This window comes from Scyliorhinus canicula, unplaced genomic scaffold (genome assembly GCF_902713615.1).
Source record: "Scyliorhinus canicula unplaced genomic scaffold, sScyCan1.1, whole genome shotgun sequence".
Lineage (NCBI taxonomy): Eukaryota > Metazoa > Chordata > Chondrichthyes > Carcharhiniformes > Scyliorhinidae > Scyliorhinus > Scyliorhinus canicula.
The window spans coordinates 128,200-144,812 of NW_024055852.1; the positions used below are offsets into that span (position 1 = coordinate 128,200).

Below are 16,613 nucleotides of genomic sequence, written 5' to 3' on the forward strand. Positions count from 1 at the left end.
AATTACATCACCAAACCTGTCTCCCCAGTGAGCTTAGAATCATAGAATTTACAGTGCAGAAGGAGGCCATTTGTCCCAAGCCTGCGAAACAACTGTGCTAACCACTGTGCTATGTTGCTGCATCATACTCCGTAATCCAGTGACTTTCATGGTCACTTTCTCCTAGTGTCGGCTCCACAAATGACCAGATTCATTCAGCTCAATTTCACAACCTGCCTTTGTGTTCTAACGGGTTCTCTCTCACTCCCTATTTTTCTGTTTGTAATTAGTTTCACAGGGCATTAGAAGGGAGCATTTGCAGTTGGGAAACTCAAACTAAACAACTCATCAGGATCTGATGGAGTCGGCTAATATATTGAATCCTGAATATCATCGGATTTTGAACATGGAAGGAAAGCGCGTTGTTCACAGTGGGGGAAAAATCATACACGTGTTCTTTGTGTGTACAAGGATTCAGCCAATCATCTGACCTGTCAGAACATAAATGCTGTCACAACGGGGAGAAGCCGAGGAAATGTGTGGATTGTGGGAAGGGATTCATGATCCCTTCTGACCTGGTAAAGCACTGGCGTTGTCACACTGGTGAGAGGCTGTTCACCTGCTATACATGTGGGAAGGGATTCACTCAGTCACCTGATCTGCTGAGACACCAGCGAGTTCACACTGATGAGACCGTTTAAATGCCCAGACTGCAGGAAGTGCTATAAATGTTCTGGGGAACTGAAGTCTCATCAACGTGTTCACAATGATGAGAGACCGTTCAGGTGCTCTCGCTGTGCGATGGGATTCAAGTGATCGTCTTAACTCGCTGTACACCAGCGAATTCGCACCAGGGAGAGGCCGTTTACCTGCTCCAATCGTGCGAAGGGATTCGCTCAGTCAACCGACCTGTTTTCACACCAGAGAATTTACACTGGGGAGAGGCCGTTCACCTGCTCTGATCGTGGGAAGGGATTCACTGTCATCTAACCAACAGCGAGTTCACAGAGGGGAGAGGCCATTTGTCTGCTCCAAGTGTGCGAAGGGATTCACTGCCTCGTCCACTCTGCTGAGACACCAAAGGGTTCACCACGTGCATTGTGCAGCAGAAGTCATAATCCAGGAAAATATTAACACCCAAATCAGCAAGTATGGACTGATATAAAATGTATTAATGGTAAATCATCTTTTATTAATACAACTTTTTTGATGAGGTAAGAATGTGGATGAGGTTCGTGCTGTAGATGGTGTATACAGGAACTTTCAAAACGTGTCTAGTAGAATTGAAGTTCATGGATAAAGACATAAAAGGGTCAACAGCAGAAAGGATACAAAATGATTGAGAGTAAGACTACACAGTTATTTCGAATAGTATTTTATTATAAAATACTTTCAATTTATACATACAAAATTGCAGAGTTAAAAATATGAATTGGTTAACAGTCCTTTGTCAGTTAAAAATAGAAATCAGTCAACAGCCTTTTGTCATCTGCTAACGTCTCTAAGAGAAGGATATATCTAAACATAGAAAATCCAAAAGTATCTCATATCAATTTCTAATATATTTCGAAGAAGTTCAATAGAAACAAACTTACAAAAACCACGATGGTCTTTGTTTGACGAAGCAGGCTGAGGAACAGAACTCTGACTGCACTCTTAGCTGGAGAGAGAGTGAGTACCGATTCTGTGAATCTGCCTGTTTACAGACACATTTCTTCCTATTTTGTGTAATGTGGTCGGACAGGGAGTTGTTCGAGACACAACTCTACTTTTCTCTATTTTTAATGTGTCAAGATTCTTAAATATATAGATGTCCAGATAGCCACTATTCCAATTGGCATTCTCAAGTGTCAACGGTTCTATAGCTAAGAAGGAAGTTTGCTTATTTTATTCGACTTGCTATCTCTATATACCTTAGAACATAGAACGATACAGCGCAGTACAGGCCCTTCGGCCCTCGATGTTGCACCGACATGGAAAAAACTAAGGGCCCTTCAAGGGCCCTGGCTTGTGGTTAGAATTGCAGGAAGGTAATTTGAAGAATTTATGGGCTGTCCTTAAGCCCTGCATTTGTCTGATCCCAGGGGACATCTAAAGTTTTTGCAACTCATACTGACTTTTGAAAGACCTTTCTGCTAAAATGGTTTTATTCCACTTTGAATTAAAACACTTGGTGTATTAATTTCTGCTGCTTATACGTGTCCTTATTCTAAACCAAGTTCTGTGGACAGTCTGATATTCATCACAGGTGGCTGACAGCAAAATCCAACTCCTGAAGTCACTTGTGAACTCAGTGGTGTCTCAGCCGGTTGGATGATTGAGTGAATCCCTTCCCATACATGGTGCAAGTGAATGGTCTCTGCCCTGTGTGAACCTGCTTGTATGTCATGAGGTGGGATGTCCCCAGGGTGTTTATATCCCTTCCTGCAGACTAGGCATTTAAACGTTTCCTCACTGTGAACCTGCTGGTGTGTCAGCAGACTCGATGACTGAGTGAATCCCTTCCCACACGCAGTGCAGGTGAATGGCCTCGCCCCAGTGTGAACGCGCTGGTGTTTAGAGAGTTGAGATGATTGTTTGAACCCAATCTCGCAGTGAGAGCATCTGAATGGTCTCTCATCAGTGTGAACACGTTGATGGAGCATCAGTTCCCCAGAACTTTTATAGCATTTCCCACAGTCTGGGCATTTAAAAGGTCTCTCCTCAGTATGAACCAGCTGGTGTCTCCGCAGGGTGGATGACTGAGTGAATCTCTTCCCACACTCCGTGCAAGTGAACGGCCTCTCTCCAGTGTGAATTCGCTGGTGTTCAGTGAGGCCAGATGATTTCCTGAACCCAGTCCCACAGTGAGAGCACCTGAACGGTTTCTCGTCAGTATGAACACGTTTATGGTGCATCAGTTCCCCAGAACTTTTGTAGCACTTCCCACAGTCTGGACATTTGAAAGGTCTCTCGTCAGTGTGAACACGTTGATGAGACATCAATTCTCCAGAACTTTTATAACTCTTCTGGCAGTCCAAGCATTTAAACGGTTTCTCCTCGGTGTGAACACGTTGATGACGCATCAGTTCCCCAGAACTTTTATAGCATTTCCCACAGGCTGGACATTTAAAAGGTCTCTCGTCAGTGTGAACACGTTGATGGGACATCAGATCACTAAAGCTTTTACAGCACTTCCTGCAGTCTGGGCATTGAAAAGGTCTCTCGTCAGTGTGAACTCGCTGGTGTCTCAGCAGGTGGGATGACTGAATGAATCCCTTCCCACACTCAGGACAGGTGAACGGCCTCTCTCCGGTGTGACTGCGTCGATGAGTTTCCAACTCAGATGGGTGATTGAATCTCTTCCCACAGTCTCCACATTTCCACGGTTTCTCTCCGCCGTGATTGCATTTATGTTTCAACAGGTCAGGTGATTGGTTAAAGCCTCGTCCACACACACAACATGTGTACAGTTTCTCTCCGCTGTGAACGGGGCTTTTTTCTTCCATGTTCAAATTCTGATGATATTCAGTTTAGGATAAAGTGGGCGATGGCATCAAACACAAATGTTATATTGGGTTTGAGTTTCTTTACTGCAGTCCTCCGCTTCTAACACCTGTGAAATTGATTGAAAACAGAAAAGAGGGAGTGAAACACACAGACAGGTTGTGAAACTGAGCAAAATGAAGCTGGTCATTTGTGGAACCATCTCTGGGAACATAGAACATAGAACGATACAGCGCAGTACAGGCCCTTCGGCCCTCGATGTTGCACCGACATGGAAAAAAAAAACTAAAGGCCATCTAACCTACACTATGCCCTTATCATCCATATGCTTATCCAATAAATTTTTAAATGCCCTCAATGTTGGCGAGTTCACTACTGTTGCAGGTAGGGCATTCCACGGCCTCACCACTCTTTGCGTAAAAAACCCACCTCTGACCTCTGTCCTATATCTATTACCCCTCAATTTAAGGCTATGTCCCCTCGTGCTAGCCACCTCCATCAGCGGGATGGAAATTGCAAATTTCATCCATCATAACCAGTCCAGGATAGAAATTCGCAAAATTCCCTCCTCTCCACCCTGGCCCAGGAGAGTCAGGAAAAAGAAATTTTACACAGTGGTAATGAGCAGTGAAAGACTTACACTGAAAGACCAATAATGTCCAAGTCCTGATGAATCAGTGACGTTGTAAGATTTAATGTGGTATTTGCTTCAAGTGTCCTGTCTGCAAATCCTCTTCTAATATCCTGTGAATGGCGTTTACAAAAGTCAACAGTGTTAGTCCAATATAGAAATTGCAAAGGGATAAGCATTTCTCTTAGTTTAAGTTTGCTGTGTGTAAATCACCCTTCTAACAGTCCAAAGATGTGCGGGTTAGGTGGATTGGCCATGCTAAATTGCCCGTAGTGTCCTAGAAAAAGTAAGGTTAAGGGGGAGTTGTTGGGTTACGGGTATAGGGTGGATACGTAGGTTTGAGTAGGGTGATCATGGCTCGGCACAACATTGAGGGCCGAAGGGCCTGTTCTGTGCTGTACTGTTCTATGTTCTATGAACCGCTTGGAAAAGGAGTTTCCAAAATCCATCATAACCAGTCCAGGATAGAAATTCGCAAAATTCCCTCCTCTCCACCCTGGCCCAGGATGTCCGCTCGTGCTTCCTGCTCCACGTTGTTCCTTGTCATTGTCAGTAGCCCCTGGACTCCAGAAGGACATCTACTCAGGATTGTGAGTTTCAGCCATGGGTCTTCATGTGACTGAACAGACCCACATGAGGCAGGGCATAGACAGGATAGGTAGGGAGAACTTTTTCTCCTCAATCAATACGGTCAATAACCGGCGCATTGATTCAAGATAAGGAGTTTTCATGGGGATTTGACGAATCTGGATGAAGGAGTGGGTTCAGGAGAACAGGATTTATTTCCGTCACTCCTACTCTGCCACCGTTCTCTCTCCTCAATAAGACATTGGGACTCAAAGACTAATCCAGTTTGATGGACAAATTGTCTCCATTCTGATCAATGGGGAACAGGCGCGTCCCAGTCATTCAACACATTGCCCCCAACAAAGATGGCGACACAGCACGCGTTCGGCTGCACATAGCCCCGAATAAAGATGGCGGCCAATAATGGGGGCCGAAAACGAGCAGCTGTGGCCCCACGCTGTATAAATGGAAACCGGTAAGTTCTTATTTTGGGTTTAAAATTTACACGACGAGTTTAAGAAGCCTCTCCAGCCACCCGCCGGTCCTTCGCGCCCTCAGTTCAAGCAAAAATACAGTTTACCAATTGTTGATCCGGACATTAACTTTCTCTCCATCGCCATTACTCACACTGCGCATGCTTCAATCACATTGGCTCCGCCCATTATTCATTCCGATTGGTCGGAGTACCAGCCGCTTCCTCTTGGTCCTCCAGGAATGTGCCCTGTTCCTATTGGTCCAGATAAACCGTCAATCACTCCCCGAATATTGTAAGCTGAGCATGAGCCGTGCGTAGGAGGCCGAATACCAGTGCGCATGCGCATTGTCAGTGAGTCTGGCGCTTGCGCAGTGTGATTGATGTCTCGGCCCTTGTTTGTCCCGGAGAAGCGGAGTCAGCGTCAGGCGGTGGGTGGGAGGATTTGGAAACACTTTGTGGATCCGCAAACCCTTCACCATCATTGTCAGCTCCCTGGTTTGCAGCTGCGGAGCTTCTCCCTCCCTCCCGGGAACAGGCCCAGGTTAACGGGCACCATCCTGCTTCACACACTGGAGGGTGGTTCACATCACAGGATGGGGGGGGATACCAAATAAGAGCTTACACTTTGCACTCAATGCAATGAGGACTCTGATCTCTGGCAAGGAAGGAAACCCTGGCAGGTGGGCGGGGAGGATTCACAAACACCCGCTGGAGGCCCCAAACCCCCAATAACACCCATTGATTTTATTGTCAGTCTGCAGACAGGAGCTGGAGAACTGAACCCAGGCAGAGGAGAGGGAGGGAGAAAACTGGGAGTGGAGGAAATAAATGGTGCAGATGGTGTGATGGGTGTGGATTTCAGCCCAGGGAGGAGGGAGAGTGTGTGGGACGGGGATTTACAGACCTCTTTACAGTTCTATCATCCTTGTTTTCTTTTTAAAATCAATTCCACAGGATAATAGGAGAGGATTTGCAGTGAGACATCGGAAACATCATTTCAAGATCTGACAGCTGCTCCATTTATTGAAATCTATCATCGAAATTTGAACATGGAGCGAAAAAGCACCATTCACAAGAATGATAAAACCTACACATGTTCTGTGTGTGGACAAGGCTTCAGCCATTCATCCGGCCTGTCGAGACACAAGCGCAGCCACACCATGGGGAAACCGTGGAAATGTGGGGACTGTGAGAAGGAATTCAATTACCCATCGGAGCTGGAAACCCATCGCCGCAGTCACACTGGAGAGAGGCCATTCACCTGCTCAGTGTGTGGGAGGGGATTCACTGCATTATTCATCCTCCAGTCACACCAGAGAATTCACACACAAGAGAAGCCATTCAGCTGCGCATTCTGTGGAAAGAATTTCAGGCAGTCATTCGCCCTCACTGTGCACCAGCGAGGTCACACAGGGGAGAGACCATTCATCTGCTCCCTGTGTGGGAATGGATTCACTCAGTCATCCCAACTGCTGATACACCAGCGAATCCACACTGGCGAAAGGCCATTCACCTGTTCTGTGTGTGGGAAGAGATTTACTCAGTCATCAGCACTGCTGACACACCAGAGGGTTCACACTGGGGAGAGGCCATTCAGTTGCTCCAAATGTGGGAAGAGATTCATACAGTTAGCCAACCTGCTGACACATGAGCGAGTGCACTGATGATTGGAGAGTTTGGATTTTGTTTCTAATGCTGCTGTTAATCACACTCAACCGTGTTCATTTTGATAGTTTGAATTTGTTTCTGCTGATGTTCAATGTTATTTGGTTAGCGATGGTTGTGCTGTGATAATGTCACTGGAATAGTGATCCAGAGTCCCAGAGTAATCCTCTGTGGACATGGGTTCAAATCCCACCACAATAGCTGGTAAAATTTAAATTCAGTTACTAAATCTGGAATATAAAACAGGTCTCAGTTAAGAATTATTGATTCTATTGTCAGTTCGCAGACGAGAGCTGGAGAATTGAATCCAGGTAGAGGAGAGGGAGAGAGAAAACTGGGAGTGGAGGAAAGAAATGGTGCAGATGGTGAGATGGGTTTGGATTTCAGCCCAGGGAGGAGGGAGAGTGTGTGGGATGGGGATTTACAGCTTTGGGGGAACAAGAAAGGAAAAAATGTTCCAGAGAAACTAGAATTGTCTTCAGAATTTCTATTTGATGAATCATTTTAATATGTTGAATGCAAGTTTATTCCTTTTGAAGGTCTCTTGCTCTCCCCTGTTTCCTCCATCCTCACCTCCAACAACAAGCATGAGGAGCTTGTGGAGCTTCTTTGTCACTGAGATTGAGACAATCCGATCAGCTGCCTCTGCTGATTCCCTCCCTTCCACTTGCCGATTGGGCTAAACTACCTCCAAAGTTCCTCCGTTCCCGAATCCTGAACTCACTTCTTTCTCTCGTTTCTCTCCCCTCACATCATCTCAGGTCCCATCATTTTCATTAGACCCACCTCCTGCTGCATCAACTGTGTTCCCACTAAACGGCAGATGAATATACGTGTATACAGACAGGAGTGGGTCATTCAGCTCCTCGAGTCTGCCCGCAATTTGAAAAGATCTTGGCTGATCAGATTGTGGCTTCAACTCCACTTTCCTCTGTATCCCCTATAACTTTGACTCCCCCATCCATCAATAATCAATTTAACTCTGCCTTTAAAAAGATTCAATAACCCTGATTCCACTGCTCTCTCAGGAAAAGAATTCCACAGACTAATGTCCCTCTGAGAAAACATTTCTCCTCCTCTCTGTGTTAAATGGTAGACCCGTATTTCTAACCTGACTCCCTAAGGTCTGGTCTCTGCCACAAGGGAAACCATACTTTCAGCTTCCATCCTGTCAGATCCCCTCAGGATCTTGGATGTTTCAATAAGATCACCTCATTCTTCTGAACCTCACTGGAGACAAGCCCAAACTGTCCAATGTTTCTGCATAAGATAAACCCCCTCATTCCAGAAATCAGTGGGTGTGAACCATCTCTCAACTGATTCTAATATTATTAGAATACTTTCATCAGTAAGAACAAAACTGTGCCTGTTATTCCAGCTGTGGCCTCACCAACACCCTGTACAACTGCAGCAAAGCACCCCGGCTTTTACATTCTGTTCCCCTTGTAATAAAGAACACTTGCTAATCATGTTGACTCATTTACGCGATTCATGTGCCAGGGCTCCCAGATCACCCTGTCCCACAGAGTTCTACAACCTCTCTCCATTTAAATAGAACCATAAAATCCTCACCGTGCAGAAGGACGCTATTCAGCCCATTGAGTCTGCACCGACCCTCTGAAAGAGCAGTCTACCTCAGCCCACTCCCCTGCCCTATCCCCATAACTCCGTAACCACACCTAAGCTGCACATTTTCTGACACTAAGAGAAAATATTTAGCATAGCCAATCCATCTAACCTGCACATCTTTGGTACAGTACACTGTACAAATAGAATACTGCTTTTCATAGAATTATAGAATTTACAATGCAGAAGGAGGCCATGCGGCCCATCGAGTCTGCACCGGTCCCTGGAAAGAGCATCCTACATAATCCCACGCCTCCACCGTCTCCCCGTAACCTAGTAACACCACCTTTTGGACACCAAGGACCAAGAGGCAATTTTATCATGGTCAATCCACCTAACATTCACATCTTTGTACTATGGGAGGAAACTGGAGCACCCGGAGGAAACCCATGCAGACACGGGGAGAACGTGCAGACTCCGCACAGACAGTCACCTGAGGCCGGAATTGACCTTGGGATCCTGGAACTGTGAGACAGCAGTGCTAACCACTGTGCCCCGTACTGCCCCATTTTGCCAAAATGGAAAAGGTCACCTTTTCCTACATTATCCTCCATCTGACTCAGATGGCCTCTGGATTACAGGGATGTTGAATATGGGAGGCTGGCGGGAGTGGGGTTGGGAAGGTAACAGGTAAGGTAAAGTTGCCAAAGTCCCTGATGACCATAGGCTGCTTTCCCCTTTGAGGGGAGGGCTGACTGGAGGTGATTTGACCTGAGGATCACCACACCTCGGGTGAGGGGCAGGGTTGAGAAGGTGGGGCCTTCATGAATAACCTCAGCCGGTACGGGAATGGAACCCACACTGCTGGCTTCGCTCTGCATCACGAGGAATGGGTGACGGCTTCAGCACCCAATCAGCTGGCAATAAGGTAGAATTGGGCGATGTGGCTGAGGTGGAAATAGGTGGTCTTTGTGATGATGTGGATACGTGGTTGGAAACACAGTTTGAGGTGAAATATGATGCTGTGGTTGTGAATGTTCTGGTTTAACCTCAGACAGTTTTCAGAGAGAGCGATGGAATTTATAGTGGGGACTAATTAGATTAGAACCAAATTGTGACTAACCGGATGTCAGACAGGTCAGGACGGTGTGTGACTTGATGGGGAACTGGAAGGTGATGGTTTTCACAAACACTTGCTACCCTGGTTCTTGTGGTGGAGGTTACATATGAACAGACGGGGTTGAGGATTTTAGAAATATAGAAAATAGAATCAGGAGGAGGCCATTCGGCCCTTCGAACCTGCTCTGCCATCCGTTATGATTATGGCTGATTTAAAACAAAGCTCAGGAGATAATACTTCTTTCAAAGGGTCATGAAGTGTGGAATTCGCTACCTCAGAATGCAGTTGATGCCGGGACATTGAGTTAATATGAGGAGATAGACAGATGTTTAATTTGCAATGAGTTGAAGGGTTTTGGGGAATGGGCAGGAAAGTGGTGTTGAGTCTGGGATGAGATCAGCCATGATCGTTTTGAACGGTGGAGCAGGCTCCAGGGGCTGAATTTTCTAATCCTGCTGCTAGATCTTGTGTTTGCTGCCAATGCCACACACGTGCAGTTTGTGTGTGTTACTACGTAGGGGCTGGTTTAGCTCACAAGGCTAAATCACTGGCTTTTAAAGCAGACCAAGCAGGCCAGCAGCACGGTTCGATTCCCGTACCAGCCTCCCCGGATAGGCGCCGGAATGTGGCGACTAGGGACTTTTCACAGTAACTTCATTGAAGCCTACTCGTGACAATAAGCGATTTTCATTTTCACATGACCTTGTTGCGAGTGACAGAGTAAGCAGCGACCAGAACCATAGGTAACACAGCTCAATCATCACAGCTCTGTTTAGCCAGTGGTTTCCTTTTATCCACCCATTTGGCATCCTTAATGTCTCCGTGGTTAACACAATAGTTTCAATTCCATTAGATGGAAAAATACCGAAGCTTAACGATATATATTCAACTAATTATTTAACATTGCGGTGTAACATTGTTCCACCGTTTAATAACACCACGGCTGATCTGATAGTGACCTCAAATCTGCATCCCACCGACACCCTGATAACCTTTCAATAACCACGGAGACACCGTGGAAATGTGGGGACTGTGGGATGGGATTCAGTTACCCGTCTCAATTGGAAACGCATCGACATATTCACACTGGGGAAAGGCCGTTCATCTGCTCCGTGTGTGGGAAGGGATTCACTCAGTTATCACACCTCATCACACACCAGAATGTTCACAGTGGTGAGAGGCCTTTCACCTGTCTGGAATGTGGGAAGGGATTTGATACTTTATCCAACCTCTGGACCTCTGACTGTGAGAAGAGCTTTAGAAGCAGAAAGGATTTACTGAGACATCAACGGACTCACACTGGGGAGAGGCCATTCACCTGCTCAATCTGTAAGAAGGGATTCACTCGGTTAGCCCACCTTCTGGGACACCATTGAGTTCACACTGGGGAGAGACCGTTCACCTGCCCTGTCTGTGGGCAGGAATTCATTGATTCATCCAACCTTCTGCAACACCAGCGAGTTCACACTGGACAGAGACCGTACACTTGCCCCGTGTGTGACAAGAAATTCACTCAGTTATCCCACCAGACTACACACCAACTTATTCACACTGATCAGAGACCTTTCAAATGCTCTGATTGCGAGAAGGGATTTAAAAGTGAATGGAATCTGCTGACACATCAGTGAGTTCACAGTGGGGAGAGGCAGTACACCTGCTCTGTGTGTGGGAGAGGATTCACTCAGTCAAACAACCTGTCAGACATCAGCAAGTTCACAGGCGTCAGCAGGGGATGGATTCTGCTGTTACTGCTGCTGTGAATCACATCCAGGATTGAATGATGTCAGGATGCCTGTTTCCAGTGGGGTTTCACATATATGAACGATTATGAAATTTGCAGATGATACAATTGTCCGTATTGTTGACATTGCGGGAGAAAGCCATGGACTGCAGGGAGATATCAGTGGACTGGTCACATGGGCAGAACAATTGCAAATGGATTCAATCTTTTTAAAATTTCGAGTACTCCAATATTTTTTTCCAATTAAGGGGAATTTAGCGTGGCCAATCCACCCACCCTGCACATCTTTTGACTTGTGGGGGTGAGACCCACGCAGACATGGGGAGAATGTGCAAACTCCACATGGACAGTGACGCAGGGCCGGCATCGAACCAGGGGCTTGGCGCCGTGAGACAACAGTGCTAACCACTGCACCACCGTGCCGCCCTGAATTCAATCTAATAATAATCTTTATTATTGTCACAAGTAGGCTTACATTAACACTGCAATGAAGTTACTGTGAAAATACTCTAGTCGCCACATTCCGGCACCTGTTTGGGTACACAGACAGAGAATTCAGAATGTCCAATTTACCTAATAGCACGTCTTTTAGGAGTTGTGGGAGGAAACCCACACAGACATGATGAGAACTTGCAGACTCCGCACAGAGAGTGACCCAAACTGGGAATTGAACCTGGGACCCTGGTGCTGTGAACAGTGTTAACCACTGTGCTACAAACAGTGAGAGCTAATGAATTTCAGAGGGAAAACAAGACAAGGGAATGAACTATGAATAGCATGATACTGAGAACTGTAGAACAACAGAGAGGCATTGGAGTCCCTCTCCACAGGTAGCTGGATAGATTGATCAGGCAGCCAAGAATCCTTTCTTGGATGAGGCCTGGAATATAAGAGTAAGGGGATTATGCTAGAACTTTATAAAACACTTAAGAGTACAGCTAGAGGACTGAGACAAGTTCTGGTCACTGTATTAATGAACTATAAGTCATGATTCATTAATTAGTATAAACCTGAAGTTAATTTGACCATTTATATAATTGCAGTCAGTGTTCAATTGATCAAATGTTGGGGATAAAGGTAAAGCTGAATAACAAGCGATTATAACAGTAAAGAAGTCTGAATTTTTCAGTAAGTTAAAATCCGAGTTGTTTCGGTAACAAGAATGGAGAAAATCATTTCATTTAATTCCTGATAAAAATAACGTGACTTCAGGCAAATGGATCGAGCTGATTGGTGAGTGGCTGATGAATCTTTATTTATTTTAACCTCCAGTTTATTGTTGCTTCAGTCAGTGAATAATGGAATAAATAAAGGCAATGACAGGGCATCCCAGTCCTGTGGAGAGCACATCCTGGTCACTGCATTCATCAATTATAAAGTGAGACTATTCATTAATTATCACAAAACTGAAATAATCTGATCATTGTTCATAGAATTACAGTTTGTGGTCCGTTAATCAAATCTAGGGGATAAAGATGAAGTTGGCATTGTCAGAGTAAAGACGTCTGAATTTTTCAGTCAATTACTCATTTGACAGGTTTAAATATTAACAATCAATAAAAATAGATGACACAGTGGTTAGCACTGCTGCCTCATGGTGCTGAGGACCTGGGTTCAATCCCAGCTCTGGGCCATTGTCCGTGTGGAGTTTGCACATTGTGTCTGCACGTGTCTTACCCCCACAACCCAAAGATGTGCAGGGTAGGTGAATTGGCAACGCTAAATTGTCACTTATTGGAGAAAAAAAGAATTGGGGACTTTAAATTTATTATTAAAAACAATTCACAAAAAATATTTCAGTTAATTCCTGATAAAAGGAAGGTGACTTCAGCTCAATGGAAGAAGCTGATTGGTGAGAAGCTGATGAATCTTTATTTATTTTAATCTTAAATTGATTTTGCTTAAGTCAACTAATCAAATAACTAAAGACCTGGCCGGGGATTCCAGTCCTGTTCCACGTGGGAAAACCAGGATACTTCTCATGTCCAGAACAATCACAAGTGCAGGAAGTGACATCAGCTGGAGCAGCAGGAAGCAAAGGGCAGTGGTCGAGAGGTATGTTTGTGATTGGTGGAGTATTTCCAGTGGGATTCTAGATTTCCCAGGACACGATTCCATGCTTCTTGAGTTCGATATCAATGCTTTAGACTTTAACATGGGGACAGGATTAAGTCATTTGCGATCCTCGTTTTGACAGCGAGAAAGAAAGCTGCAGACTTTTATTCATTTATACGATGTGGGCTTCACTGGTTAGGCCAGCATTTATTGCCCATCCCTAGATGCCCTTCAAAACCTGGTGGGGAGTTTCCTTCTTGAACCACTGCAGTACTTTAGGTGCAGGTACACCCACTGCTGTTAGGGAGTGACAGGGAGTAAGTTCCAGGAATTTCTCTCAGTGACAGGGAAGGAACGGTGATATATTTCCCAGTCGGGGTGGTGAGTGACTTGGAGGGGAGCCTCCAGCTGGTGGAGTTCCCAGTGATCTGCTGCTCTTGGCCTTCGAGATGGCGGTGGTCATGGGTTTGGAAGGCGCTGACTAAGGAACATTGGTGAGTTACTGCAGTGCATCTTGTAGACGGTACACACGACTGCCACTGTTCGGCAGTGATGGATGGTTTGAATTTTAGTGGAAGGGGGAGCAATCAAGCGGGCTACTTTGTCCTGGATGGTGTTGAGCTTCTTGAGTGTTGTTGGAGCCGCACTCATCCAGGCAAGTGGAGAGTATTCCACCACATTCCTGACTTGTGCATTGTAGATGGTGGACAGGCTTTTGGGGGGGGGGTCAGGAGATGAGTTACCCGTCATAGGATTCCTAGTCTTTGCCCTGCCCTGCCCTGCCCTGGTAGCCACAGTATTAATGTGGTTCGTCCAGTTCAGTTTCTGATAAATGGCACCCCCTAAGATGTTGATTGTGGAAGATTCAGCGATGGAATGTCATTGAATGTCAAGGGACGATGGTTAGATACTCTCTTGTAGGAGATGGTGATTGCCTGACACTTGTGTGGCACGAATGTAACTTGCCACGTATCAGCCCAAGCCTGGATATTGTCCAGGTCTTGCTGCATTTCGACATGGACGGCTTCATTATCTGAGGGTTGGCGAATGATTCTGAACATTGTGCAGTCATCCGCAAACATCCCCACTTCTGACCTCACGATGAAGGGAGGTCACTGATGAAGCAGATGAAGATCGTTGGGCTGTGGACACTATCCTAAGGAACTCCTGCAGTGATGCCCTGGAGCTGAAATGGTTGGCCTCCAATCACCACAACCATCTTCCTTTGTGCCAGGCACGACTCCAACCAGCGGAGAGTGTTCCCCCTGATTCCCATTGAGTCCAGATTAGCTGGGGCTTCTTGATGCCATACTCGGTCAAATGCTGCCTTGATGTCAAGGGCAGACACTCTCACCTCACCTCTGGCATTCAACGCTTTTGTCCATGTTTGAACCAAGGCTGTAATGACTGCAGGAAGACATCAATAGACTGATCAGCCGGCCAGAAAACAATCCAGAGAAGCGCGGGCAATAAATACATTTGGGGAGGACAAACACGGCAAAGGGAAAGAATATGAATGGTTTGATAGTGAGGTGTAGAGGGACAGAGGGGTGCATGTCCACAGATCCCTGAAGGTGACAGGAGAGGTAGATATGGTGATTGGAAAGGCAGAGAGGATACTTTGTTATTCACGGGGATATAGAGTACTACAGCTGGGAATATTCCCGGCAATTTCTATTGGAGGAAAGACCTGAAACCCCTCTCTCCACAGATGCTGCCAGAGCTGCTGAGTATGTCCAGCATTTTCTGTGTTTATTATAAGATCAGGGAGGTTATACTGGAGCTGTCCAAAACACTAGTTAAACCACAGCTACATTACTGAGTACAGCTCTGGTCACCACATTACAGGAAGGATGTGTTCATCCCAGAGAGGATGCAGAGGAGATTGACTAGGATGTTGACACAAGTGGAGAATTTTAACAATGAGGCGAGATTGGAGAGGCCGAGGTGGTTTTCTGTGGAACAGAGAACGCTGAGGAGAGATTAACTGAGGTGTTTAACATTCTGAGGGGCCCGGATAAAATTGCTAAGAAGGATCTATTTCATTAACAGATCAATAACCAAGGGGTTTAGATTTAAAGTAATTAGCAGAGGATTGGGAGTGGAAGGGGGAAATCATTTCAGTGGTGGGAGTCTGGAACTCGCTGTCTGATGGGGTCATAGAAGCAGAAATCCCGATCACTTTAAAATAAATGTCTTGGAGATCCAATTGAAGGACTTGGACATACAGGACAATCGACTGAGATCTGCAAAATGGGATTAAGCTGAATAGCTCCACTTCAGCCAGCACTCACACAATGGGCCAAATGGCCTCTATCTGTACCAGAGCTTTGAGGTTTTTACTCTGATAGTTGGAGTTTGTTTCTGATGATAATAACCTCTAAGGGAGTAGAGTTTAACATTCTAGATATTGGTGAAATAAATCAGCTGTTTTAAACACATTGCAGATTTTTGTCTTTCCCGCCTGAGTGTTTAACATCACCTGGCTGGAGCTCAGAAAGGACAATCTCACCTCATAGAATCAGAGAATTTACAGTCCAGGGGAGGCCATTTGGCCCATCGAGTCGACATCAGTCCTTGGCACGAGCACTCTACTGAAGCCCACACCTCCACCCTATCCCTGCAACCTAGTAACCCCACCTAACCTTTTTGGACACTAAGGGCAATTTAGCGTAGTCAATCCACCTAACCTGCACATCTTTGGACTGGGAGGAAAGCGGATCACCCGGAAGAAACCCACGCAGACACAGGGAGAACTTGCAGACTCCGCACAGACAGTGACCCAAGCCGGGAATCGAACCCGGGTCCCTGGTGCTGTGAAGCAACTGTGCTACCCACTGTACTACCGTGCCGCCCTTGCATCCAAGCTCCCGGATTGTTTGTCTTCTCGCCGGGTGAGATTCTGTTTGTCTTTTGTATTCACCACTGTGACAGGGCGGAGACCTGATTGAAGGGTTCAACCATGGGAGTTCTGGGAAAGATGGGCAAGGATTTGGGAGGTGGCAACATGTTCAAAGAGTTTGGAGAGGAGATGGAGGTTGAAGATGGGGCAGTAATTTGTAAGGATGGCAGGGTCAAGGGTTTGTTTTATTGAGGGGGGGTGATGATGGCAGATTTTAAGGACAGAGGGAGAGTACCTGAAGAGAGAGAAATGTTGACAATATCCATGGACAAAGGGTAGTTGGCTGATCAGTAGCTCAGTGGGAATAGGGTCGATGGAGCAGGAGCTGGGTCTCATGGACAAGATGAGCTCTGAGAGGGCATGAGGGGAGATGGGAGAGAAACGAGAGAAAGATATGGATTCCGGGCTCTGGAAAGGATGAAATTT

The 16,613-nt window shown here is 46.0% G+C and overlaps 1 protein-coding gene and 1 long non-coding RNA gene across 2 annotated transcripts; one reads left to right on the forward strand and one right to left on the reverse strand.

Annotated features, from left to right (window-relative positions):
* Positions 1-1,341: 1,341 nt before the first annotated feature.
* On the reverse strand, positions 1,342-5,310 carry LOC119961229 (zinc finger protein 501-like). The gene is made up of 3 exons (XM_038788679.1): positions 5,244-5,310; positions 4,106-4,209; positions 1,342-3,574 (listed from the first exon to the last, which is right to left on the reverse strand). Exon 3 carries the CDS (start codon positions 3,465-3,467, stop codon positions 2,184-2,186), a length of 1,284 nt encoding a protein of 427 aa, XP_038644607.1. The 5' UTR covers positions 3,468-3,574; positions 4,106-4,209; positions 5,244-5,310; the 3' UTR covers positions 1,342-2,183.
* A 141-nt stretch (positions 5,311-5,451) lies between these two features.
* Positions 5,452-8,266, forward strand: LOC119961230. The gene is made up of 2 exons (XR_005459620.1): positions 5,452-5,566; positions 6,093-8,266. It is a non-coding gene; the product is annotated as an uncharacterized LOC119961230 (long non-coding RNA).
* The last annotated feature ends 8,347 nt before the right edge of the window (positions 8,267-16,613 follow it).

What these genes read in the sequence shown, in the direction of transcription:
- LOC119961229 (XM_038788679.1), bottom strand. Translation starts at nt 3,467, where the DNA reads ATGGAAGAAAAAAGCCCCGTTCACAGCGGAGAGAAACTGTACACATGT.